Source organism: Neofelis nebulosa, chromosome 4 (genome assembly GCF_028018385.1).
Source record: "Neofelis nebulosa isolate mNeoNeb1 chromosome 4, mNeoNeb1.pri, whole genome shotgun sequence".
Lineage (NCBI taxonomy): Eukaryota > Metazoa > Chordata > Mammalia > Carnivora > Felidae > Neofelis > Neofelis nebulosa.
The window spans coordinates 118398537-118422694 of NC_080785.1; the positions used below are offsets into that span (position 1 = coordinate 118398537).

Here is a 24158-nt window from a genome sequence, read left to right on the forward strand (position 1 = left end):
CACCTGTCCGGGTGTTAAAGGGCCGCCGGTGTGCTGATCGGCTAGTGGCGCGGTCACAGACACATGCCGGACGCACGGATAGAAAAATAGCGTCTGCCTTTATTCAAGTTGTCTCCCCTGCCTCACGTGCCATCCCTCGCCCCGTCCTCAGGGTCCCCGGGATCCCCGGGAGCCTTAAGCAGCTGGTCCAGGGCAGGCTGCAGGGCCTGAGACACTAGCCTCGCCCTCTCCCTCAGCAGACCCGGGCGGGGGTCGCCGGGTTCCTGCAGGGTCCCCAGGAAGCCGGGCAGCTGGGAGGGCAGGGAGAAGACCGGCACGCTGCGGAAAAGGGCAGGCACGGCATCTGAGTGGAGCAGTCCGTCGAAGTAGGCCCCGACGTAGCGGCCAGGCGCCCGGCCCTGCAGGAAGTCAGGCAGCACGCAGCTGAGCGAGGCGGCAAAGGCGTCGTGCGGGCCGTGCGGGGTGGGAGTCGAAGCCCCGTCCTGCAGCCACTCCCGGCACAGCACCACGGCCCCAGGTGAGAAGAGCAGCACCACCACGCCGCCCTCCTGAAGGGTCTGGCGCCTCTGCGCGTGGAACCAGGCCAGGGGTCCCTGCGCGCTCAGTTCACGACGGCTCCACAGGTCCACGGCCACGCGCAACGGCAGCTGGCACAGCGCCGACGCCAGGGCGCTCACTAAGCGCTCGAAGCCAGAGTCCTCCGCCGAGTAGAGGAGCAGAGCCGCCCGGCCCCTGGTGGCAGCTGCCAGAAAAATCGAGGGGAAGGGAAGACGTGAGACGGCCCGAGGCCGGCCCGCTAGGGGCGGCCCCCCCGCCTGGCACTTGCTCACACTTACGCCCCGCGCGGATGTCCTCCTTCAAGAGCCTCAGCCACCCTGTTAGGGGAGAGGGGCGGGGAAGCCCATGAGCTCGGCTGCCACCTTCTCAAGGGGAACTCCCAGCCCTGTCTCCGGGGAGTGCGGAAGCCCGGAAGCGCTCACCTTTCACTTGGTCCTTTCTGAAAAGGAAGAGAAGGAAAAGCACAGCGGCAAAAAGTAGGCAGGCCAGCCACACCAGAGCCCAGCGCTGGTGAACGTCTAGGAGACCCAGAGGAGAGGATACGCTAGTTAGATACCATACACTTTCACCCCAATTCACAAAGGAGAAAAACTCAAAGATTTAAAAGATCTCGGGGGCTGCGATATGTGACTGACGGACTCAGAGAAATGGAAAGATTTGCCCGAAGTCCACAGCATGTAGTGTCAGAGTCAATATATGAACATAGATCCATCTATTTGGGTGACCTTGGATAAGTCATTTCATCTTCTGCCTCAGTTTTCACCTTTGTAAAACTGGGTTAACACTAGTACCTATTTCATAAAGTTGTTGTGAGGACTACATATATTAATACTCACAAAGCACTTACAATGCTGGGCATAGTAGGTGTTCAAATGTCAGCTAAGATTGTCTCCTAAGCCTAGTGTTGCTGGACGCTTGACCTCACTCTCTTGATGACTCCAACAACCTTCCAAATGGTGTCCCTGACCTCTTTTTTGCCTCCAGTTCATTCATTACATGGCAGCCCCAGAGACCTTTTTATTTTTTTTTTTAAATTTTTTTTCAACGTTTTTTATTTATTTTTGGGAAAGAGAGAGACAGAACATGAACGGGGGAGGGGCAGAAAGAGAGGGAGACACAGAATCGGAAACAGGCTCCAGGCTCTGAGCCATCAGCCCTGAGCCCGACGCGGGGCTCGAACTCACAGACCGCGAGATCGTGACCTGGCTGAAGTCGGACGCTTAACCGACTGCGCCACCCAGGCGCCCCCAGAGACCTTTTTAAAATACAAATTTGATTATAGCCTTTCAGGAAGCTCCCACTGCTCTTAACATAAAATCCAATTCCTTACATCAGCTCCCAAAGCCCTAGATGACCCTTGCATCCTTGTGATAGAAGTCTGCCCCTGAAGACCCTCTAGCCACAATGGCCACCTTGAAGTTCCTCAAAAAAGCATTTTTCCCCCACTTCACTCAGCTCAGCCTTCAGAACAGGTCAAACCTTTTCCCGGCCTCATCCCATCTAAGTCAGGTCCTCATTATTTGCATTCATGGTTTTAGACATTTTATAGCAAATGCTTCAATAACTCACATTTACTAAATGTAAGTGATTGTTTAGCTAATGTCTTTCTAGCTTTCTATGGCTGCGGTGGGGGCAGGGATTGTGCCTTTTTGGTGATGCTAGACTCTCTGTGAGCTCTCGTCTTAGCTTTTGAATAAAGGAAGGAGTGTCCCTCTGATTGATCTGAGCCAGGGAAAGACAGGCCATTGCATGTGCTGCCCCTAAGACTGTCTAGATTCCAGCTCCTGGTACGGAGGGGGAAGGGCAATTCTTGTAATACTCACACTTGTCCATGGGGCAGGCCCACAGTGCCCTCAGGTCATCATCCCACAGCTGTAAAACAAAACCAAGACCATGGCCCCACAACACAAGTTCTGGCCAGCCTGATCTCCAAATTTCCAGCCTCAGCTATGCATATTTCTCACACACACACACACACACACACACACACACACACACACACACACACACTGTAGTTCCCCACAAGCCTCTCTTCTCTGCCTTTGATCATGCTATGCCTACTGCCTGGGCTATTGCCTTCCTCCTTGCCAGATCTGGCACAATGTCCCTTCCTTGAAGCTTTCCATGGAACCCAATGCTTAGCACATATGAATTTGGTTATCTGTTTTCTGGTTTCTAGCCAGCAGTGAGCAACTTGGGAACAGGAACTATGCTTCTTCAACTCTTGGCTTCCCTAAGGCTGGACACACCTAAGCACAAATAGATGGTGAGTGGGTACTAGGGGGACAGTGAGGAGGCCCCTACCTAGGAAGAGTGAGAGTTTCCCTGGTGCCCTCTGTGAGGCACAGGAAGAGATGGAAGAAGTTAAATACAGAGTTTTAGGCCTATTGCCCTTGGGCATTGGAGCAGAGCCCTCCTGCCACCTACTCACCTGCAGACACTGGCCTGACTGCAGATCTTGTAGTAATTGTTCTCCAAGGCGAGCTGCCCTCTGCCAAGACAAAAGGGGACTATCACCTAGGGGTACCACATTTAGGAGACCACCAAGCTGCAGCTGAGCAGAATAGTGGGGGAATGGGGCATGGAGATTACTAAGAGGCCTCTGAGAACAGGAACTGGGTCTGAATCACCCCCACATTCCCAGACACCAGCACAGGGCCTGGAACCGAGGAGGGGAAATTGAATATTGTGAAAATTTGAGGCCAGGCTTGAGATAGAACTGGAAAGGTGCATGGAGGAGGGTCCCCTAGCCCTCACCGTGGAGGCCCTGCTAAGTAGTGGGGTGCAGCCACTGGGTTCCAAGGCACAGAGTGATCTGTTGTTGTGGGGGTCTCGTGTCTCCACCAACAGCATATCATCCTTGAGGGGCCCAAGGGAGTCTGGAAAGGGTAAGAGCCCAGTCTTGAGTGAAACCCAAACTTGCTGGAGCCTGCCACTTGCCCCCCCCCCCGCCCATTCCTGTGCCTGACCTTTACCCCCCAAGAGTTGGCACTTCCAGGCTTCATCCCTATTACAGTGGCCCTGCCCCAGCCTTCTCCAGGCTTCACTCACCAACCCACAAGCACTCTTGCAGCTGCAGCTTCTCCCAGCTGCTCACCTGCTTAGAAGGGGCCAAGGTTAGGAGCACAGGAAAAAGCTAGAGCCAAGGCCATAAAGGGTAGGACAGTAAGGGGAGGCCTGTCGTGGGGGGGGGGGGGGGGCGGTCTGCACTCTGGACCTAATCTTAGGCAGATCAGGGTTCAAGGCTGGATGATTAGCAAATACTTCATTTTTCTCAGCCTTAGCCTTGTGAGAGTGTCTGTGCTAAAGGGCCTTATGACCCTAAATTAGCTCTTTTCATGTCTTTATACATTCCCTTCTCATCTAACCACCTTCACCAAGAGGCCTCATCTGACTGCTCCACTTGAAATTGCAACCCCCACCCTCCTTTATCCTTCCCCACCCTTCCCATAGTATTTAGATACAATTTTAACATAGTGTGTAGGTCTATTGTCTGCCTTTCTCCATTAGAACATAAGCTCTACAGGGTGGGAACATGTATTGGTTTTAGCCACTACTATGAAGTATTTACTATTATCATCCCCATTAAACAGATGAGGAGACTGACATTCAGAGAGGTAAAGTGACTTGCCCAGAGTCCCATGGCACTGCTAAAATCAATACTGGAACTCCCAGAAGTAACTACTTTGTTCCAGTGACTCAAGGATAAAGTGGGTCCAGAAGACAGTGAATTATCTGGGGGGGTCCACTCTGGGTCCTGCCCCTAGCCCGGAGCTCTTATGCCCCCTTCTTACCTGGACACAGAGGTTGGGGTGGACATTCAGCAATGGCAATTCAAGTGCCTTCTGTGGAAAAAGAGTAATAGGTGGGGTCAGGTAATATGCCCCCCCGGGATTCCACTTCCTTCCAGGAGCCTCCCACCGCTTCACTTACGTTTACAGTGACATTTGCTGGTGGCAGCGGCGGGACCAGCGACTGGCAGGGGCCCCCTCCTGGTGCCTGCCAACACAGAGTGGCCTCAGCAGGCAGGGAGCAGGGTGCATCTAGCCGCCAGCCCCTTGGGGGCAGCAGCTGCAGCCGGGCTGCACGCCAGAGGTTCCGATGTGCCCGGGGGTCTGCAAGGAGAGGGCGGGGTCACTGGGCACCCAGAACTCATCCACCTGCACTGTTACCACCATGGCCCCAGCCCCAGTTTGCTCACCTTCCCTAAAAGGGCAGATGCTTGTCCTGACAGAGTCGGGCTCTAGCGGCCACACCTGGAAAAGAAACTGGGTTCTACAAGTCAGTTCAACCGAGCTGACCCTCCAGGAGCCTAGCCTCTGCTATGCACTGGGGATGTATTCACTCAACTGATATTTCATAAACACTCGTCCAGTGTTTTTGCCCTTTGCAAAGTCCTAGAGTTGCACACATTTATTCTTCCAGCAAGCTCTATGCCAATTATCTGGCAACATCTTCATTCAACAGACTTTTAGTGAGTATCTACTATGTGTCTTAGCACTGTGGTAGGCACTAGGGACATTGATAATTAAATCCATGATCACTTTGTGTGAACCTACTACGTGCCAGGTGGTATGGTAGGTGTTAAGGACACATTCATTTATTCTTTCAGAATAAAATATATATATATACTCTTCTGTAGAAAACAGTAATGCGTATGGTCAGGAAATATGGCCCCCCGGGCTTCTACTTCCTTCCAGGAGCGCATAAATGTGTGTGTGTGTGTGTGTGTGTGTGTGTGTGTGTGTGTATTTTTTTTTTTTTTAGTAAACTCCACCTGAAGTGTGGGGCTTGAACTCTCAACCCTGAAATCAAGAGTCACATGCTGTATCAACTAAGCCCGCCAGGCACCCCATTTCTTTCAATAGACTTTTAAAGCATATCTATTCTTTGCTTAGCCCTGTGCTAAGATATAGAGATAATACATTAATTTACTCAGCACACTTTTAATTAAGACCACCCACTATGTAGCAGGCATTGTGCTCGGCAGTAAGGACGTTTATATCACAGCAAACGTTTCATGAATGTCTGTTATGTGTCCTATCACAGTGCTAGTTAGAGAGTTTCATTCATTCATTCCTTTAACAGACTTAATTAGCACCCACTACATGCCAGGCATTGTGCAAGGCTCTAGGGGAGTTACTAAATTTGAATTAGGTACTATTTCCTTACCTTCAAGGAAATTACAAATTCTCAGTTGTAGTAGGGATAAGACATGTATATATATATTAATAAATTGATCCCTCATTTATTGAGCATCTGTTATATGCAAGAAGAAATGAAACAGGTGCCCAAATAAGAAAGAAAGTGACAAATGAACAAGGAAAGACAAGTGCAAGAAGACTGGAAGATAGGAGAGACCAGGGAATTGAGGTAAAGCTCTGGGAAAGAGGTGGCACTTGAGTTGGAAGGATTTGATTATACAGAAAAGAAGGAGGGGGGGCATTTCAGGTAGAGGGAATGACAGACATTAATGTCAGAGGTAAAACAGATGGGACCTGATGACCATTTAGACATACAATCAGATATCTTTCAGAGGAAAGAGGGGCACCAGGCTGGTTCAGTCGGTAGAGCATGTGACTCTTGATCTCAGGGTTGTAAGTTTGAGGCCCACGCTGGGTGTAGAGATTACTTAAAAATAAAATCTTAAAAAAAAGAAGAAGAAGAAGAGGGAAGAGCCAACACACAGAAGTCTGGATACTTCCTTTTATAAGAGTCCTATGAAGTTGGTATTGTTAGTCCCGTTTTACAGACAAAAAACAGGCTCAGAGAGGTGAAGTGACTTGCATGAGGTCACACAGCTAGCAAATGGCAAGAGTCAGGATTCAAATCAGTCTGAGTTCACAGCACATTCTCTACTTTCCAGGGGAGCACAAAGAGACAATTGGAAGAGTAGGGGAAGGCTTCAAGGAGGAGGTGACATTTGAATGGGGCCATGAAGCATAAGTAGGAGTCCTGTGGATAGAGGATCAGGAAAAGCATCTAGAGTCTGCAACAGGCAGAAGACAGGACAGCAAAGGTCAGGAGAGGGCTAGTCACCCTAGGGAGCAATAGTTCCCACCTCAAAGAAGAGAGTGGAGGATGGTAAGACAAGGAAGGTAAGGGGCACCCCTCTCATTAATTCTCCAGTACCCTTCCCCTGGCATCTAGCTGGACTCTTCTCTTACCTGAATACAAAGGCAGGGAAATAGATCTGTATGGTTCAAGGTAATGGTTTGTGGCCCAGTCTGTGGGACAAGCAGAAGGGGGAAAGTTGGAGAGATGAGGAGGAGGAAGGCTGGAGGCCAAAGTCGAGGAAACCAGGCAAGTAGCTATTCCCCCACCAATATTCCTTGCTTTGGGTGGGGGTCGCTGTGTTGTATTCAAGGGTCCCTTTTGATAATGCACTCACATCCTTAGCATGCGCATCAGCCTAGAGTGGGAATGGACTTAGGGACAGGGAGGCCTCACCAGGTTTCTGTGCCACCAGGGTTTTGTAGGACCCTGGACCTGGTTCCAGTACAGCGAGAGGCCAAAGCGCTGATCCTCAGAGACGTCCAGCACCAGGTGCACATCATCACCATCGGCAGACACATTGAGCCAGGGCAGGGCTGTGCGGGAGGCAAAGAGACAGAGACCTCCATCACCTCTTTTACATACCCAAGCCTGATCACACCCCTTTGACTGACCCTTTGGAGTTCCTTCAAATTCCTGAGACTGGAAGGCCCCTAGAGGGCAGAGCCTGTGTCCTCATCTCAGACCAGACTTTGTCCCCAGCAGCCAGCCCAGTATCTTGACACACTCTTCTCCCTCTGCAGCCAGAAGGATCCTGTAACCACTGTAGGATAAATCATTCTCTGCTTAGAACCTTCTGATGACCCCCCCAAATTACTTCCAGAGTAAAAGCCAAAGTCTTTATAACGGCTTGCAAGACCTTACACAATTTGGCTGCCCTGACCACTGTAACTTATTTCCTAGTACTCTTGTCCTTAATTAATCTAGTGCAGACACCCTGCCCTCTCTACTTAAACACACCAGATACACTCCTGCTTCCAGGCTCTTTGTACTGGCTGTTCCCTCTGCATATGGAACCCTTTTCCCTCAGACACCCATATGGCTCCTTCCATAACTTCTTTGGGTCTTTTTTCACTCGAGTGAGGCTAACCCTGACTGCTGCAACCCCCAACCTCCTTATCCTCCTTTCCCCTCCCCAAATGTTCTCCACAACACTAATCAAGCTAACTTACTGCATATTTCACATTTCCTTGTGTTTATTGTGCCCTCCATCACCCCTACCTTGACCCTGACTCCCAGCTAGAATGTCAGCTCTGTGAAGGCAGGGATCTTTGTCAGTTTAGTTTACCAATTAATCTCCAGTACCTAGGACTATTCCTTGGGCAGAGTAATCACACAATAAATATCTGCTGAATAAGTGAATCATTGATTGCTGAATGAATGAAGATATGAAATGCATGATGTGTATCTGTGGCCTCAAAGCTCTGGTGCTGAGTAGTTTCTAATGAATTACCAAAGAGACAGGCCAAACTTAAGTTAAGGAGCCAAAAGGGAAATAAAATTGAAAAAATTTAAGAGCTCAAGAACATCACTGCTTATAGGTTGACCTGGGTTGTAGTTATGCAAGTGTATACATATGTAAAAATTAAGTGAACTGGACTTTAAAATTAGTGCTCTTTACATACTTTTCTGTATGTATGTTATACCCCAGTTCAAAAAAAAAAAATGAACAAAGCAAAAACAAAATTCAAGTAGTACCTGGGAAAAACCATCAGAGCCTTGACTTTCTTAGCCCCTATTTTATGGCTTAACATTATTGTTATCTTGATATATGGTGTGTATGTGGGGGGAGGGTACCATAATCTTGACAACATTTTGGGCCTCTAGATGTCCCTGGTACTAATAAATAAATTTGTCATAAGGGAGATTCATCTTCATAGTCCCAATGCCTGGCACAGAGTAGGAGCTACTGCAGTTCATGTGTGATGAATTAAATGAGCTCTGTGAGCATTTGGACTGTGGCAAGCCCAGACCTGAAGCCACCTCCAAGGGTCCCTCACACACCAGACCCTGTCCCTCCCTCCTTCCAGCCCCGTTGGCCATAGTCCATCATACCCCAGCAGCTCTGGATGCTGTCCCGGACTTCCAGCCCCTTGCAGTCTGGGGAGAGATCACAGAAAAGCCACCAATGGGGCTGGGGGCCAAAGAAAGAAGAGGAGTGGTCTGACCCATGGGGAGCACTGGGAAGGGCTCCCTTCCCCTAAATACCACCCCATCTATCCAGGGCCCAAAGCACCTTCCTCAAGCACTGGGAAGCAGTATCACCTGGGGAGAGGAGACAAGAGGGATAGACCCTGGGGAGGATAGGAGCTCAGACACCTGCCTGAGAACAGATGGGACAAGGAAGGGGATAAAAGCAGAATGGCAGTGGCCAGACAAGAAAGAGACTGGGGGCGGTGGGGCAGGACCTGGAGCCACTTACCAGGCAAATGCTGGGTGAGGTTGAGTTCCTTCTGGTACCTGGGCTGAGTGTAGGACCAGATTCGCACCTCAGCCCCCAGAGCAGCCTCGAAGCAGTCAAATACTACAGAACCCTGTGAGGAGAGGGGTGGCAGAAGGCTGGTAGTATAGGGCTCAGAATACAGACCAAGGGCTCTGAGCTCCTGTCCATGGACCACTCCACTCATCCCTTTCCCCAACCAATGATGCTATACTGTATAGCCTGAAATTCTCCCATTAACATTTCCTTTAAAGACCCTCAATTCTAAGCTAAAAAAAAAAAAAAAAAAAAAGGCTTCCAGTTCTAAAGCACACCCCCTCAGTAGGGGTGTCAGCAGGGCAGGGATAAGGGCCCTAGCTATTTGAGTCCCTGTGCCAACCCTGCTGTCCTGCATCTCGTGGTCAAAGCTAAGGTGATCAGAAACCCCTTCTCACACCCAGTGCCTCAGGGGTCCTCATGACTGCCCATTGAGGTGGGCCAGCAGATGTTCTCTGATTCTATAACTTGCCAGGCAAGAGGATATTGGCTGGGAGCTGGGGGCGGGAGGGGAAGTCAAAAGGCTTGAGTGATTTGGCCCGGGGTGGAGATATATCTTCCAAACACATGTGGCCTCCTGAGGTAGGAAGAAGCTCCAACACCCTGCACCACAGTATGTACACGGAGCAGACATGGTACAGCAGGAAGTCCAAGAACTAGATCCAGCCCACAGACTTCCTTTCTCCAAGCCTCAGTTTCTCTCTCTGGAAAATGAGGGTAATAATAATGCCTCGCTCATGGGTGTTTTTTTTTTTTTTAAATAAGTTTATTTATTTTGAGAGAGAGAAAGAGCAGGTGAGCATGGGAAGGGTAGAGAGAAGAAGAGAGAGAATCCTGAGCAGGCTCTGCGCTGTCAGCACAGAGCCCAACATGGGCCTCGATCCCACAAACTGAACCATGAGATCATGACCTGAGCCAAAATCAAGAGTCAGACGTTTAACCAACTGAGCCACCTAGGCACCCCCATGGGTACTTTTAAGGAGTACACAAGAAAGGGAAAATTAAACTTCCTGAGACCCTTTACTGCTGGGCATTACATCAGATGTTTTACACGTACCAACTCATCTGTTTCTCACAACAGCCATATGAAGTAGGACTATTCTTATTCCCATTGTACAGACTGGAACACTGAGGCACAAAGGGCTGAAAGGGCTTGCCCACAGCCTTGCCATCAGCAAACAGAGCTAACGCACATGACAGCGCCTCATAGATGTCATATCTAGAAGATGGCTATTGGTATTATCATTATTTTGCATACCACAGACTGACCAGGCTGCACAAGGGCAGCAGGCACTTGCACCTCCAGTAGGACGCAGCGGGCGGTGGGGTAGGCCTGGAAGGAGAGCACGACTTGGGCCTGGAGAAAGGCTGTGAGCAACAGGGCAGGGGTTTGGTCAGGCCCAGGGGCCGTGGGCAAGGCCGTGGCAAGGGGCAGTTGGGCCAGCCATCTTCTCCTCACCGTTTCTAGACTCCTCAAGCTCTGGATCAGCTGCTCCTCCAAACTTTTCCTCACCTTTAGGCTCTTCCCAGTGCCCTAGAAGGGCCCAAGAGCAAGACCCAGGTCAGGCCCCAGCTCTGGGCTGGCTTTGGGCTTGGCTTCATTCCAGAAAGCCCAGTGCTGAGAAGCAGGGGCCAGGCCTGGGGGGAGGGAGGGGGGGCGGGGGGGTGGATAGACAGAGAGACCAGGCTGACATGGGGATCCTTTGGCCAGTGCTCTCCAGGAGAACACTGAGGATGCACAGGACTGCCTGCCAGACTCCCCAGTCCTTGTGCCCATCCTTGACACACTCACATGGGAACACACACAGTTATGGGATGACATGCTCACCATGCACAGCCAAGTGGATGGCCACACGCACACAGAGGTCACAGTCAGTCTCCTGGTAGCACCTCAGCACCAGCTCTGTCTGCAGGCGTGTGGGCACCAGCACAGGGCCTGGGGCAGACACGATGCTCCCAGGTAGGCAGAGCACGTCACCATCTGTGCATAAAGGGCAGGGTGAGAGCTAAAGCTGTTCAGAATCCATAGGGTAGTTGTACCTGACACCCCCAGAGGGACAAGGAGCTTTGGGCTCTTCCTGGGCTTAAGGTGGGTGTGAAAGGCATGGGACTGGAACATCCCTTCCGCCAACCTGGGCAGTTCTTTTCTTTCTAAAAGTAGGGCTACTCACCCCAGAGGTGGCAGGAAAGGCCCTGGGGAGAAGGTAAAGACGTGTTAGAGTTTATGCCACCGAATGTAGCCATTTTTCCCTGCCTGAGATCCCTGCCCACCTTTCCAGGGCTCCTTGTTCAAGTCCCTTCCAGGAGAAGACAAACTCAGCGCTTGCCCCCTCCCCATTCTTCTCTTAACCCATCAGCACCAGACAGACCAGCCAGGGCAGTTCTGGCAGTAGTGACAGTGACAGGAGCCAGGCTAGGGCCCCAATGGGCCGCAGACTGAACCCTGAGCCTTCCCCAACACTCTTAGTGCCCCAGACTTACCGGAGAGCAGCGAGCAGTATCCTGAGGCCCCACAAGCCTCTCCAAAGAGAGGACCATGGGGCTTCGGCCCAGTGCCAAAGACAGCAGGAACCAGGGCACAGGCATCTTCCAGGTGCCAGAAGGCACCAAGGCCCAAGGCCCTGTCCTGCCCCCCCCAGAGGGGGGGGCAGACACGGTACCTTTATTCCCACTCAGCCCCAGGAGGGGCTGGAATCCCTCCTCAGCCTGGGGTCCCAGTGCGGGCTTGAGCACTCCCTCTCCTGGGAGTCCTGAATCCCGTCCCAGACCCAGCCAGAGTGCTTTCGTTTTGGCTCCCGGCAGGCAGCTGGCTGTTCCCGCCCCGCCCTGTCCCTCCCACCAACACCAGGCCTGGGAGCCAGCAGCCTTGGACTGGGGTGGTGGCCTCACCTCCTTCTTTCCCTCTCCTCCTCCTCCTCCTCCCCCTCCTCCTCCTCCTCCTCTGACACCTAGCTGGGAGGGGCCCCTGAAGAGTCACAGCTGAGTAAGGGAGCTCTTACTCACCCTGGGAGTCCCTAAGGAAGAGGGCCTGGGCAATCTTAGGGCATTTCCACTTGCCACGTGAATCTGGGATTTTGGTGCCTATTGAATCTCCTCATACTGGGCACTCCAGGTCCCTTCTCACGTACTCCCTGGTACTTAGTGACCCTTTGTGGGACAGGAGCTCTAAAGGCAGGGACAAAGAGCACCAGAAAGTGGGCTTTTCACCACTTCCTGGCCTCTGCTCAAGTGTGGTATGGAGGAAAGGAACTCAGAGCCAGGCAGACAGGGGGCCCCATTTGTGCTGTTGTCATGGGCTGGCTACACGACAAATGGACCTTCCTGAACCTGTTCACAGTGAGAATTTCCAGGTCCTCCTTTGCCTTTTCAGAGGCATTGCTTGTGAGAATGTGGAGTATGTGGTTGTAGGTGTGGACACGCAGGGTTTGGGCCCACAAACTGATGCATAACAACCCCCAGGCAGGGCTGTGCTGACCCTCCCTCCAACTCAGCATCCTGAGCACAGTAGAGAAGCACATTGTGTCTCTTAGCTTATCCATTATATTCACCTTTATTTATTTTTCTTGATCTTAGTCACACCTGTGTCCTGGCCACTCAAGGCTGAAACCTCTTTCCCTGATCAGGCTCTCTCTCTCCCTCCATCCTCCTCTGGGCTAGGCTCCAGTCTGGGAAAGCAGTATCCTGGCTCAGAAAGGGAATTTCTCCCACCCCCTGAAGTCACCCCTCACTCAGAACTGCCATAGTTCCTGCCTCCTCTATCCCTGTCCCACAACCTCTACAGCCTGGACTGGTTCATGTGCAAAATACTCTTTCCGGAATTTTGAAGAGAAGTGGGAAGATTCCCCCACCCCCACAGGACTGGGGTCGGTGGAGCCCTCAGTAAAGACCAACTCTCCCTGCTGGTTCTGAAAGGGTAATCCTAAGGAAGAAGCCAGGCACACGTGGGGAAGGGGCTGGGACAGTGAGGGAGGTGCTCTGCTCCCAGGTTGGCAGACAGCGTAAGGATTTTTGGCCAGTAGTCCCGAGGTGGCACCCCAAAGATTCAAGGGTAGAAGGCTCATTCAGGGGTTCCAGCCAGTACCCCTAGGCCTGTCTCTGCTCAGCCTCAGTTGGCAAAATTTGGCGGCCTCCCGTTCCAGCCGCCGGCACAGCTCCAGGCGACCCTGCAGGCACGGACGAGCCCCGAGGCGGCCCCAGCTGGCGGCTTCGGTGGAAGGTATTGCATCTAACGCCTGCAGCAGCCGCGGCAGGTCGCGCAGCAGGCGGTAGCGTGGCAGGGCGCGCAGTGGCGGGGGAATGTCGCCCTTGGCACAGAGGCGACTGAAGTAAGCGAGCAGCAGCAGCGGGCGCGGGGCCGCGCGGAGCAGGGCGCGCAGGGGCGCTGCGCCGGGATCCGGACCACCGGCCAGACTGGGGTCGGCTCTGCTCCACAGCAGCAGCACGGTGCCCTGCTCCTGCGCCACGCGCGCCCGCGCCGCCCACAGCCACGGCAGCGGGCCCACGCGCGCTACGCGCGTAGCCTCCCACAGGTCCACGATCACGTCGCACCCGCCGCCCAGCGCTGCCCGAAGCAGTTCAGCCAGTGCTCCCACCAGGCGCAGCTGCGCCTCTGACTCCGCCGCGTGCAGCAGCAACACCGGCCGCGCGTGGCTCGGGCCTGGGGGCGGGAGCAGATGAACAAGGTCGGGGGTGGGGGGTAAGAGACACCCCAGCACTTCCCCTCCCCCACTCCCCGCCTTGGGGCTACATCATAGGGTGCCTAGGAACTAGTATGATGTAGGAACCTAGTTCCTTATCTACGCTGTGGATGGGTACCCAAGGCAACTTTAGCCTATACTGTGCCTTTGGGCTAATAAGATGAAAGCTCCCTAGAAGGGGCCAAGTCTAGGTGCCAGGTTTGGCAGGTGCAGAGCAAGCTGGATTTCCGCCCCAATAGTCTCGTGCGCAGAGACTCTTAACAGTAACCACCTGCACAGAGGGACCTTTGTTCTGCCTTAACCATTCCTGACCACTAGGGGGCCTGAGGCTCCCCACCCTGGGTAGCAGAGAGCTTGGTGCAGCAGCACGGACCTGACTATCCAAGAAGGGAATCTAAGCAGGGGAAGGGTGGGGGGCAACCAGCCTAGACGTTGTGCAGATCTGAATCCTCAGGTTACTCCCGAGTGTACTTACCTGACAGTGGGCGCCGGCGAGTGAGGACCAGAACAATGCCCGAGAGGGTGGTGAGTGCCAGCAGTGCCAGGATCAAGAGCCCCAGGTGTCTATGAGAGACTGAGTCAAGCAGCGTGAGGCCAAGCCAGGGTCCTCAGTGCCCATCCTCCTTCTTACCCCACCCCACTCTCCCAAGAACTCACCATCCGGACACAAAAGGTGCTTCCAGGAAAATTGAACATCTGACCTCCACACCTGAAGGCACAGAGCCCCCCCCATCCCTGTAAGCCAGGGTGGCCCCTCCTCCCAGGGGAAGTTGAATGGGGATAGAAGGGGAGTTCCCCTGGATAGGGAATGTCTCCAGCACAGGGTGTGTTTGGTCCAGCCCTGGCTGGGCACACAACAGGTCAAGAGTGGCAAACTCAAAAAATAAACTCAAAGTTGGCCAGGGTGTCCATGAGGACCAGGAGTGCACAGGCCCTGAATGAAGTAATCAGATGCCACTGAGCTCAAGCCCATTGTCACCATGCCTGAATGTGGACACAGTACCAGGTTTTCTGATTTTCGAGGAGAAGCCAGAAATCAGCTTTTTAAAATATGAACTCTCCAATATTTAAATGGTGGCAACTAATTCCAATTTCAAACACCATGTTGGCCAAACCAAACATTTTTGCAGACTGCATTTGCCCCATGTGCCCCCTGAAGAGTAGATGCTAAGGGGGAATGTGCAGAGTGAGGGTAAGATTCCTTACCAGGACACAGCTCCCTGGCTTCAGGAAGGGAATGATAAGGTCTAGCGTCACTGGGCTTGACCCCTGAGTCTGTGGGAACAAAGAACAGAATGACTATCCCCATAGAGTCACATCTAGCTCTGTCCAGTCTGAGTCTTAGCCCATGCTCTTCCTCCTTTCTACTCCCCTCTACCCCCACCCAAATCCTACCCAGGCTTAAGGCCAAGTGCCACTGCTGACAAAAAAGTCTTCCCCCTGCTTCATTCTCAGATCCTTCTGTGATCATTCCTGGATCTGAACCACTGAACAGATACATATTAATCAGGCGATCAGGCATTCATCAACAAACATACTATGGGTGCCTACTCTGTGTCAAGCCCTGAGGAAAGAAGACACAGATGTCATCTCTGTCCTCCAGAAGCTCACAAACCAAGGAGGCTAATTATACCCTGCCTCCCTTCTCTGTCCCACATGTCTGAGGGGATGGCTTGTTCATGGGAGAGAACCTAAGTTGTAAAGTCAGAAGACCACAATTTTAAAAAGTCAGGCTTAACTCTTGCCTTTGTGGTTCCTAGCTGTGTGATCTTTGCATGGAGATAGGTTACCTCTCTCCCTGACCCTCAGTTTCTTTATATATGAGGACTAGTAATCTTTATTTTACCAGGTTATTGAGAGCATCACATGTGAGTGTGCATGTGAACACCCTCTATCTTCCACAGTGTAGTGTGTATTCATTTAGTACTGAACTCCTTAGGGGCAGAGACTGTGTAAAATACTTTTCTTGTAGCTCCCAGAGTCTAATACAGAGTAGATACAGAGAAGGGATGTAATAAATACATGTTAAACTGGACAGAATTGATTGCCATCTGTTTACAGACAGGGTATGACTCCACTCTACATTCTGGGTGTTGGTTAGGGAGTTGACCAGAGTCTCCATCTTTTGGAAACTCTCTCCACCTCCAACCCCTGTACCACCTCTGTCCTAGACCCCATTCTCCAGCCAGATGTCAGCAGATGCTGACACAGTGACTCTCAAACCATGGCTGAACTCAGTGAAGGTGCTCTTTCCCCAGCTCACAGAGAGAGATGAGTCCATGGCTTTAGCACTCAATCTTAGGTTATCCCATGTGACTTTGTCTTAAATCTTAAGCATGGCTTGGTGTTAAATCTTAAACATTTGCTACCATCTGTCTGCCTGGGAGCCCTCATAGAATACAAAACAAGGAACCAGGGGCGCCTGGGTGGCTCAGTCGGTTAAGCGTCCGACTTCAGCTCAGGTCACGATCTCACAGTCTGGGAGTTCGAGCCCCGCGTCGGGCTCTGGGCTGATGGCTCAGAGCCTGGAGCCTGCTTCCGATTCTGTGTCTCCCTCTCTCTCTGACCCTCCCCCGTTCATGCTCTGTCTCTCTCTGTCTCAAAAATAAATAAATGTTAAAAAAAAAAAAATTCAAAACAAGTAACCAAGCTGCAAGTGAGCATTTAAGAAAGAATTGGAAAAAGCTGACCATGCTTAGTCAGATTGGTGCTATGGTTTGGGGGATATATTTTATTATGGTTTTTATTTTAGATCCACAGAAGAAAGTCTGCTAGTCAAACTGTTCTCAGTTCACATAATAGAGTTAAATCTGTCAGTGGTTTACAGTATTCTGCAAAAAGGACTTTAGCTTCCAGGGACTCTGTCTCCCAAGACAGTCAGGGAACTTCTGCCAAGTGCCTTGTGGAGGCAAGCAGGAACACAGGGGAAGAGGACAGGGGTTTCCAGAGAGGGCATTGGTATAAAATGTGGCAGACTGACCGGGTCAGAAGACAGCTGGATGTAAGAGGGTCAGCCTCTTGCCTCTGTTTATTCCCTGTAAGTTCAGAAACTAAATGGATTAGACACTGCCCCATTAAAGACCCTGCTGACTGGCAGAGAAACCAGCCAACAAAGGCTGATCAAGTAAACAAATAATCACATGATGTAAGTCAGAGATTTGCTTGCCTCCACCTGTTGTGCTCCTAGCAACACGACCTTGGGTGGGGGTGGGGGACAAACCCTGGCTACTAGGCCATACCTGGCTAATGCTATACACAGGGGGCACCAAGCTGTCCTGCCCCAAGCCTGGATGGCTCCAGGCAGCACTGAAGGTGGCGTGCATCCTCGAGGAGAAGTGAAGGACCAGCTGCTGGGCCTGGGTATCCATGCTCACATTCCAGGATGGGGCTGCCAGGGTGGGAAAGAGCATAATACAAGACATTCTGTTTGTAGGAATGGTTGGAGCTGGGTTGTGGTTGATAGAGAAGTCAGGGCAGGGCTAGAGTCTGGCTTGGTCACAGTTGGGTAAGGGTTAAGTGGTGGAAGGGGGTCCCAAAAGGGTCATTTATTGGCTCACCAGTCCCGCGGGGGCATTCAACGTGGCTGCTATTTCCAAAAGAGAACTGAGAAATCCAAGAATGGCAAGTCAGCAAGCTCTAGGCACCACCCATACCCTTCCCCATCCCCTGTCACCCATGCTTGTACCTTGAAGCAGAGCTGGGGGTGCAAGTCTACTCCCTCCAAAACATACCACTGTGGTAGGAGAAGGGAGTTAGTCAGGGAGCAGAGCCCTGGGCCCCAGGGTCCTGGGAGTCCTGGGCAGGCCTGTCTCACCCCCTGTGACTCTCGAGCCGTGGCATTGGGGAGGTCTTCACAGAGGGTGTGCCAGCCCTGCCTCTGGCAGAGGGAGGCCTCCAGCTTCAGTGGGCAGCGGAGTGTTAGAGCCATGACCATCTGACTGTGCTGGCTGTAGTCAGTAAAGTGCACTGACTTCCAGAAGTCCGAGCCATCTGGGTAGGCGGCAGGCAGGGGCAGAGAGTGAGGCCTGGGGAGGCCTAGGCCCTGCTTCAGCCTCAGCCTCGCTTTGCACCCCAATCCCCAGAGCAGCAGGGGATGACTTTTTGAAGACAGCCAGCAGAGTTGCTGGAATGTCTAGGTACCCAATAAATGAGCACGCCTTCTCCAGACCTTTTATGACCTTTTCTACTTAAACTGTCTCCTCTCCTTCCTGTGCCTCCATTCTGGCCAGCTCCCTGCTGCTCCCAAACTCAAAATCCATATATTTTTGCTTAGGTTCCTCTTAGAACCAGGAATGTTCCCCTCCCTATTCTCCTTTTGAAATCCTGCCCACGGATTTCCTTTTGACATCCTGCCCATGGGGATCCTGCTTGGGTGAGCATCAGTTGGTTGAGCATCCAACTTTGGCTCAGTTGTGGTCTCATGGTTTGTGAGTCCAAGCCCTACATTCAGCTCTCTGCTGTCAGCATGGAGACTGCTTCGAATCCTCTGTCTCCCTCTCTCTTTGCACCTCCCCTACTTGTTCTCTCTTTCTCTATTAAAAATAAATAAACATTTAAAAAAATAAAATCCTTCCCATTTTTTGAGCCCACCTCAGGTGTCATCTTCTATAAGAGACCTTCTCTGCTCAGACAGCCTGCATGGGATTCTCCCTTTCCTGAGTTCATGATCTACAGCCTAATCCTTAATTATAACAATGGCTTGGACTGTAGGCTGCTTTGTGCTTCTCATTTATTATGTTTCAGGGTCCTATCTCTTTAATTTTAGGATAATAACATATATACAGCATTTTAGACATCACCAACCACTTTCACATAAATATTGAATTCAAGATTCATTTCCTCAACAGTTGGAAAGTAAGGCAGGGAAGGTATCACTACTTTACTGACGAAGAAACTGAGACTCAGAGAAGAATAAGTGGGATGTGACCCCAAGATTTCTGGTCCATCCTCTTAGAACACCACCTGCTGGGTCTCATATTTCTGAACCTCTCACAGTGCCTAGTACAATGTTCAATACTGATATATTGGCAGGCTGATTGGTAGATGTGATAGCCCTTTTCCCCCACCAACTCCACGGAAAGTGCCTGCATGGCTTCTGGGGCTTCCTCCACAGCATAGGTGCAAAGTGTGTGTGTGTGTGTGTGTGTGTGTGTGTGTGTGTGTGTGTGTGTAAGAGAGAGAGAGAGGCTGTGAATACACAAGAGTGCATATGTACAGCACTTACAGGCTTCAGGCCAGTTCTGGAAGGGGCATTTTTTGCACCTCACAGTGTCCTCTTGCAGGTAGGATGCCTGCGGGGACAGGGGAGAGCAGTCAGGGAAGGTCATAGGAATGGCTTTTCCTGTATCACTCACATCTGAAACTCATTCTGGCTTGACCCTTCCCTGATGCAAGCTGCCTGAACTGGCAGAGCATGGATGAGGGGAAGCAGGGCAGCGTATGGGCAAGGGTAAGTGGTGTGTGACCAGAGTACAGGAGCAACACCAGTAAGTATGGGGCTGGGGTTGAGTCCTCTTCTCCCTGGAGAGCAGAACCTATCCTCCCCAAAAAGAGGAGAGGTCCATGTTCCTCCACTTTTGGCTTCCCTGGCTTCTGCCCTCAGTGATTCCCAAGGTGTCCGGTGCCCTGTGTGGACCCCTTCCCCTGGACTGCCCAAACACCCTGGCTGTTGCTTTCTGCCTCAGGTATCTGCCTGAACCTTCCCTTTTGTCTCCTCCTGGTTAACAAGGTCCCCTGAATTTTCTGTTTAGTTCAAATAAGTCTTAACACCAGGCACCTCAGCTTCATAAGGATTGGAGAGCTGCTATGGAGAGCTTATGGGGACAAGACTTTTGGAGCCACATGAAACCTTGCAGTGGCCACATGTGCCTCCACTGTGACTCTTCAGAACACACAGCGAAGGCAACTGTGTATTCTGTCTCTGTGGGATGAGGCCAGTCTGAACCAGGGAAAGCTGGGTTTGGGTAGGACTAAGTTGGAATCACCCCCCAAAATGTCCCATGTTTAGCAGGACACTTCCATCTCTGACCCAGTGTGTGGCTCACAGTCAAGTTGGTAGCAGTCTTCCCAAGCATCTCATCAATACCCAGTCTTTTTAAGGCCTGACTTACTGGAGATATGCTTGACCAACTGTGCCTCTAGGAGTCCTAGGACTGGAGCCATGGACAACCCATACATTCTCCTCTGCTCACCTCTATGCACAGACACGGCAGAAAGAATTCATAAGGCAGGTCTACAGCATGGCCCCCAGACACAATTTTCTGTTGACAAAGCAGCAAAAGGAGTGAAGAGGTGCCTGCCAAAAGAGTTTAGGCACCCTGGACAAGGGCAGCAGGAAGCTGGGACCTTGGCCAAGGTCCTCTTATAGGAGAGTTATTTTTTTTCTTATAGGCGAGTTATTTCTTTCACCAAGAAACTTCCTCTCAGGGAGGAGGGAGGTCCCTGCTCTGTAGTCTATTTGCTCTGGGTATCTCAATATATGGAGTGGGGAAAGGGAGGAAATAGGGAAAGGATTATACATTTCTAGAGACCCTACTCTATGCCAGGTAGGTGCTAGAAGCATTAACTTGATTAATTAAATGCCAGCATCTAAAATGATCTTTGTTTTTATAAATGAAGAGAGCTGAGGGAATCAGAGGTATAGCCTCATTCCCTGCAAATGATACCAAGTGCATACAAGGGCATCCACAACAACTGGAGGTTCAAGTGGGGTATCAGGGCCCAGGTTGAGTGAATGGGGAACATCTCATTCTCTGAGGGGCAGCAACAAAAGGAAGGAGATGGAAGGGTACCAAGACAGATGTGACCACTTCCTGGCGGGGGGGGGGGGGGGGGGGGGGGCGGGGCGGATTGAAAAGCCTTCTTAGTGCAACCTGAATCTCATTAACGGTCTTCTCACTGGGGATAAATGCCATATTCATTTCTCTGCTAGGCGTTCATGGCTGCTCCAGGTCTCTCTGTCTGCCCTTTCCCTTCTGCATTTTCTGTCTAATCCAAAGAAGGCTTAATGCTAGGCACTTCAGAAATGTAGTAAGGTCATAAACAATTACTGTCCCTCTCTGGGCCTCAGTCTCCCCATGTGTACAACAGAGAGGTCCTTTTTGCTGCAGTGCTGTGTGATCTGGTTTTTCAAAGGGAGACAACACTCCATACCTGGGCCCCGAAGGGACTGCTCAGCTCCTCGCATTCTAGTGCCCACTGGTGACAAAGACGCACACTGACCTTGGGTCCCAGGGGAATGGTCACTCGAATAGCCCGTGCCTCAGGCAGCAATTCAAAGGAGAACTCGGGCCCTGGGGAGAAGGAGAACTGGTAGTCTTGTCTCTTGGCCTTAGCGCAGTCACCATTACTTGGCTGCACCCATCTCTGGTCATACCCCATGCCTACCTCCATGCCTTTGTGAGCTGGGCCTGGGGAGACCTTCCATTGCCTTTGCATATGAAGGTTGGGTCCTTTTAGAGCGTGATCCCTTGTGAGAGATGTCTGGGAAGGGGACAGCAATGTGATGACCCTTCTCAGACAGGCAACAGCTATTCAGCAGCTTCCTCTGTAGGCAGAGAACAGGGTTGGCCTTAGGCCAGGAATCAGGCTTCTATTACTGCTTCTGGAACCTGGGGTACCACAGGCAAGTTGCTCAACTTTTAGACCTCAGTTTCCCTAACTGTGTAACAGACAGAATAGTCTACTTCATCACCATGTTCTCTATCTCTCATGTGGCTAGAGAACAAAATGAAAGTCCAGAAAGGAAAGGGCTATGGGGTATAAGGCAGGGCTGGAACTGGCAGGGGGAGTACCTGAGCAGATGCTGGCATCTTGTGTCTCCTACAGAACCGGAACTTGTATGACTTTTTGTATTTCTGCACCAGGAAGTGGATCCAGCCCCCCTGGAGGTCTGCACAGGAAAGGACACATTGACTATCCAGCCCTTCACTGCCCCTCCCCTACCTGGAAGTGTGGCCTGATGTTAGGCAGGAAGTCATTTGAGATCATGGAGGGTAATGATATCAAGCTTCTTTAGTCCTAAAAATTATGATATAGTCAAAAAAGGATTAATTCCTTAGGTAGAGAAAAAGCTATATATATGCAAAGATGTCCACTGTAGCATTATTTACAGCAATGAAAAATTAGAAGCTGCCAATTGTTAAACACTGTCTGGGCATTTAGTATGTGCCAGGCACTAAGCTAGGCAATTAAAATACAGACTTGAATTAAGAAAGATCTTACTTTGTGAATAGAAGGTAATAATAGGAAACTCACAGAACTAAAACATTTTAATGCCAAGAATTGGTACCAGTGGAAAGGAGAAACACCTTCACAAAATGATAAAAGTGAACCCATGAATATCAGTCATGCTATGCTATTTTAGGATGACCTGTCTCTGTTGAGGTTGACAATAGGACAGACATCTGTTCAGGATGATAAGTCCCACTTTCCTCAGACTGCCGCACCCCTGCCCCCTGCCCCCTGCCAATGCTCCTAATTCCCATCTCCACTGAGAAGGGCCCAAAGAGCTATTTCTCATACCTGAAAGATTTGACATCAGATGCAGGTGTAAATAGCAGGTGGGGAGCCAGAGCTGAGCACACCAGGACTTTAGAGACACAGGAAGGGCCAACTGGGTATGGCAAGGAATATGAGCAGACCCTCCTGGGAAGGATGATAAGAAAATCAAATGATAGGGTCCAAGAAGGTCCCTCTTGCCTCAGACAAGTTGCACTTGAGACTGAGATGTGTGGCTTTGAGCAAGTGACAGATCTCTCTAAGCCTCAGCTTCCTCATTCATAAAGTAGGACTGTTGTCAAGATCAAGTAAGATAATATGTGGGAAAATGATTTGTAAACCAGAATGTACCATAAGATATGAAGGAGTGTTGTATCTCCGACAGGAATGAGGGATCAGTTAAGGGAGAGAGATTATCCTGTCTCTCATTTAATCCTCCCCTCAGCCCAGGGGCAACAGTTTTCATGGTACCATCATTTCTACCGCACTGCTCTACCCCTCAGAAATGGAGAGTCAGAGGGACTAAGGGCACTGCTTGCAGCCACATGTGGAGTATGTGGTGGAACTGCAATGCAAATCCAGGCTTGTCTTGATTCTAAACCCCGTGATTTTTCCTTGTTATGCTACTTCCCAATTTGGGAACAAAAATGACTAGCTCATTAGGGATCTGGAACAAAAGGGACAAAGAAGAGAATCAGGGCAGGGAATGAGACTCACCAGTGAGTGCATCTTCCTGAAGGCACAGGGCCCAGTAAGGGTAAGAAAAGAGAGAAGAATTATTAGTAGAGATTCCCATGGGGGGGCATTCTCCCTGGGGTCTTTGGTTCAAATCACCTAATTCTAAGGTCCATAAGCTAATAGCCCATCCACTCTAGATCTTTTCTTTCTAGCTCAACCCTGCCCAGGCCCTCAGCACACCAGAACCTTGGCTACCCCTTTGAGACCATATAAACGACACAATGGGGCTGTCACCAGGGCACAGGGACTTGGGAGGCAGGAGAGGACAGGCCGAAGAGTGGGGACCTTTACCAGCCTGTGGCAGGCAGCTGTCCCCACTGGGCAGTGGGGGTATCTTACCATGTGGGAGGCCAGCAGACAGTGGGTGCTCCAGTGCAGAAGATAGGGGCAGCCAATCCCAGAGGAGGCAGAGAGGCCAATGAGCAGCAGGAGAGGCAGGAGCAGGGCCGCCAGTCTGGGGCTCCCCATGGACTTCCGTGGGGTCAGAGCCCCCAGAACATGGCTGCACAGCCTGAAGGATGGCAGGGACTTGTTGTTCAGTAGCAGAGAGTGCAGGGAGCAGGAGCCCTCGCCTCAGCCTGCCACTGCCCCGCCCTGCCCCAAAGCTCCTCCTCGATCCTAGATCCTAACCAGCCAGCCAGGCCACATTCCTTCCCCTAGCGGAGGGACTGAGGGACGCTTGCTCACGCCCCCCCCCCCCCCCCGCCCCCTGCCCCAAATCCTACTGCCCCCACCTGGAGGGCAAGGGGCTCCTGCTCCTGCAGAGAAATAACAGGAAAGAGGCCAGCACAGGGTTAGGAGGATGGAGGGCTGTACCTATTTCTTAACCCCTCCTACTGCCGCAACACCCGCCCACTACCGCTCTTGGACTTGGGAGCTTCCTTGGAGACATGCTACATCCCCTCACTTAGAGAATTAATAGAGCTATTAAGCACTGTTCTGCAATGGGGCCTGGAGACAATGGTGACCAAGGCACCACTTAGAGTTGAACAGAACAACAAAAAGTCATTACAGGATGCATATAAATTGCACATGCTCCCATACTCCTCCTGCTCCCTACCTGGGTGACCCTCAGGACTATAGCCTAGCTTCCTCTCTCCACCCAGCTCTTCTGGGCAAAGGGCTCCAAGCCAAAG

General features: G+C 51.3%; 2 protein-coding genes across 8 annotated transcripts; both read right to left on the reverse strand.

Moving 5' to 3' along the window:
• Positions 1 to 79: 79 nt before the first annotated feature.
• Positions 80 to 11912, reverse strand: IL17RC (interleukin 17 receptor C). Of its 6 annotated transcripts, none has more exons than XM_058726062.1 (19): positions 11570 to 11911; positions 11260 to 11281; positions 10917 to 11069; positions 10548 to 10622; positions 10347 to 10456; positions 9035 to 9146; positions 8668 to 8712; positions 7009 to 7148; positions 6726 to 6785; positions 4760 to 4814; positions 4492 to 4673; positions 4353 to 4403; positions 3610 to 3655; positions 3316 to 3437; positions 2990 to 3049; positions 2382 to 2430; positions 981 to 1076; positions 837 to 875; positions 80 to 742 (listed from the first exon to the last, which is right to left on the reverse strand). In XM_058726062.1, the coding sequence occupies exons 1-19, from the start codon at positions 11672 to 11674 to the stop codon at positions 123 to 125; spliced, it is 2142 nt and encodes a 713-aa protein (XP_058582045.1). In that variant the 5' UTR covers positions 11675 to 11911; the 3' UTR covers positions 80 to 122. The 6 variants fall into 6 exon arrangements, with proteins under 6 accessions (XP_058582045.1, XP_058582043.1, XP_058582048.1 ...); XM_058726060.1 differs by having other exon boundaries at positions 4760 to 4826; XM_058726065.1 differs by lacking the exon at positions 6726 to 6785 and having other exon boundaries at positions 11570 to 11912.
• Positions 11913 to 12614: 702 nt separating this feature from the next.
• On the reverse strand, positions 12615 to 23809 carry IL17RE (interleukin 17 receptor E). Of its 2 annotated transcripts, XM_058726078.1 has the most exons (17): positions 23757 to 23809; positions 23362 to 23533; positions 23002 to 23017; positions 22309 to 22431; positions 21579 to 21676; positions 21172 to 21331; positions 20938 to 21077; positions 19977 to 20045; positions 19010 to 19076; positions 17600 to 17775; positions 17471 to 17518; positions 17343 to 17388; positions 17025 to 17173; positions 14992 to 15060; positions 14443 to 14494; positions 14261 to 14359; positions 12615 to 13745 (listed from the first exon to the last, which is right to left on the reverse strand). In XM_058726078.1, exons 2-17 carry the CDS (start codon positions 23488 to 23490, stop codon positions 13150 to 13152), a joined length of 2037 nt encoding a protein of 678 aa, XP_058582061.1. In that variant the 5' UTR covers positions 23491 to 23533; positions 23757 to 23809; the 3' UTR covers positions 12615 to 13149. The 2 variants fall into 2 exon arrangements, with proteins under 2 accessions (XP_058582061.1, XP_058582060.1); XM_058726077.1 differs by lacking the exons at positions 23002 to 23017; positions 23362 to 23533; positions 23757 to 23809 and having other exon boundaries at positions 21172 to 21355; positions 22309 to 22456.
• Between the last annotated feature and the right edge of the window lie 349 nt (positions 23810 to 24158).

What these genes read in the sequence shown, in the direction of transcription:
- IL17RE (XM_058726078.1), bottom strand. Translation starts at nt 23,490, where the DNA reads ATGGGGAGCCCCAGACTGGCGGCCCTGCTCCTGCCTCTCCTGCTGCTC. An exon ending in ACCCCCAGCTCTGCTTCAAG is followed by an intron (nt 17,389 to 17,470) that starts GTACAAGCATGG and finishes TGGATTTCTCAG; the next exon opens with TTCTCTTTTGGAAATAGCAG. An exon ending in TGAATGCCCCCGCGGGACTG is followed by an intron (nt 17,174 to 17,342) that starts GTGAGCCAATAA and finishes CCACCCTGGCAG; the next exon opens with CCCCATCCTGGAATGTGAGC.
- IL17RC (XM_058726060.1), bottom strand. Translation starts at nt 11,674, where the DNA reads ATGCCTGTGCCCTGGTTCCTGCTGTCTTTGGCACTGGGCCGAAGCCCC. An exon ending in CCTTTCCTGCCACCTCTGGG is followed by an intron (nt 11,070 to 11,259) that starts GTGAGTAGCCCT and finishes CTTTATGCACAG; the next exon opens with ATGGTGACGTGCTCTGCCTA. An exon ending in CCTCACCCAGCATTTGCCTG is followed by an intron (nt 8,713 to 9,034) that starts GTAAGTGGCTCC and finishes ATCTCTCCCCAG; the next exon opens with ACTGCAAGGGGCTGGAAGTC.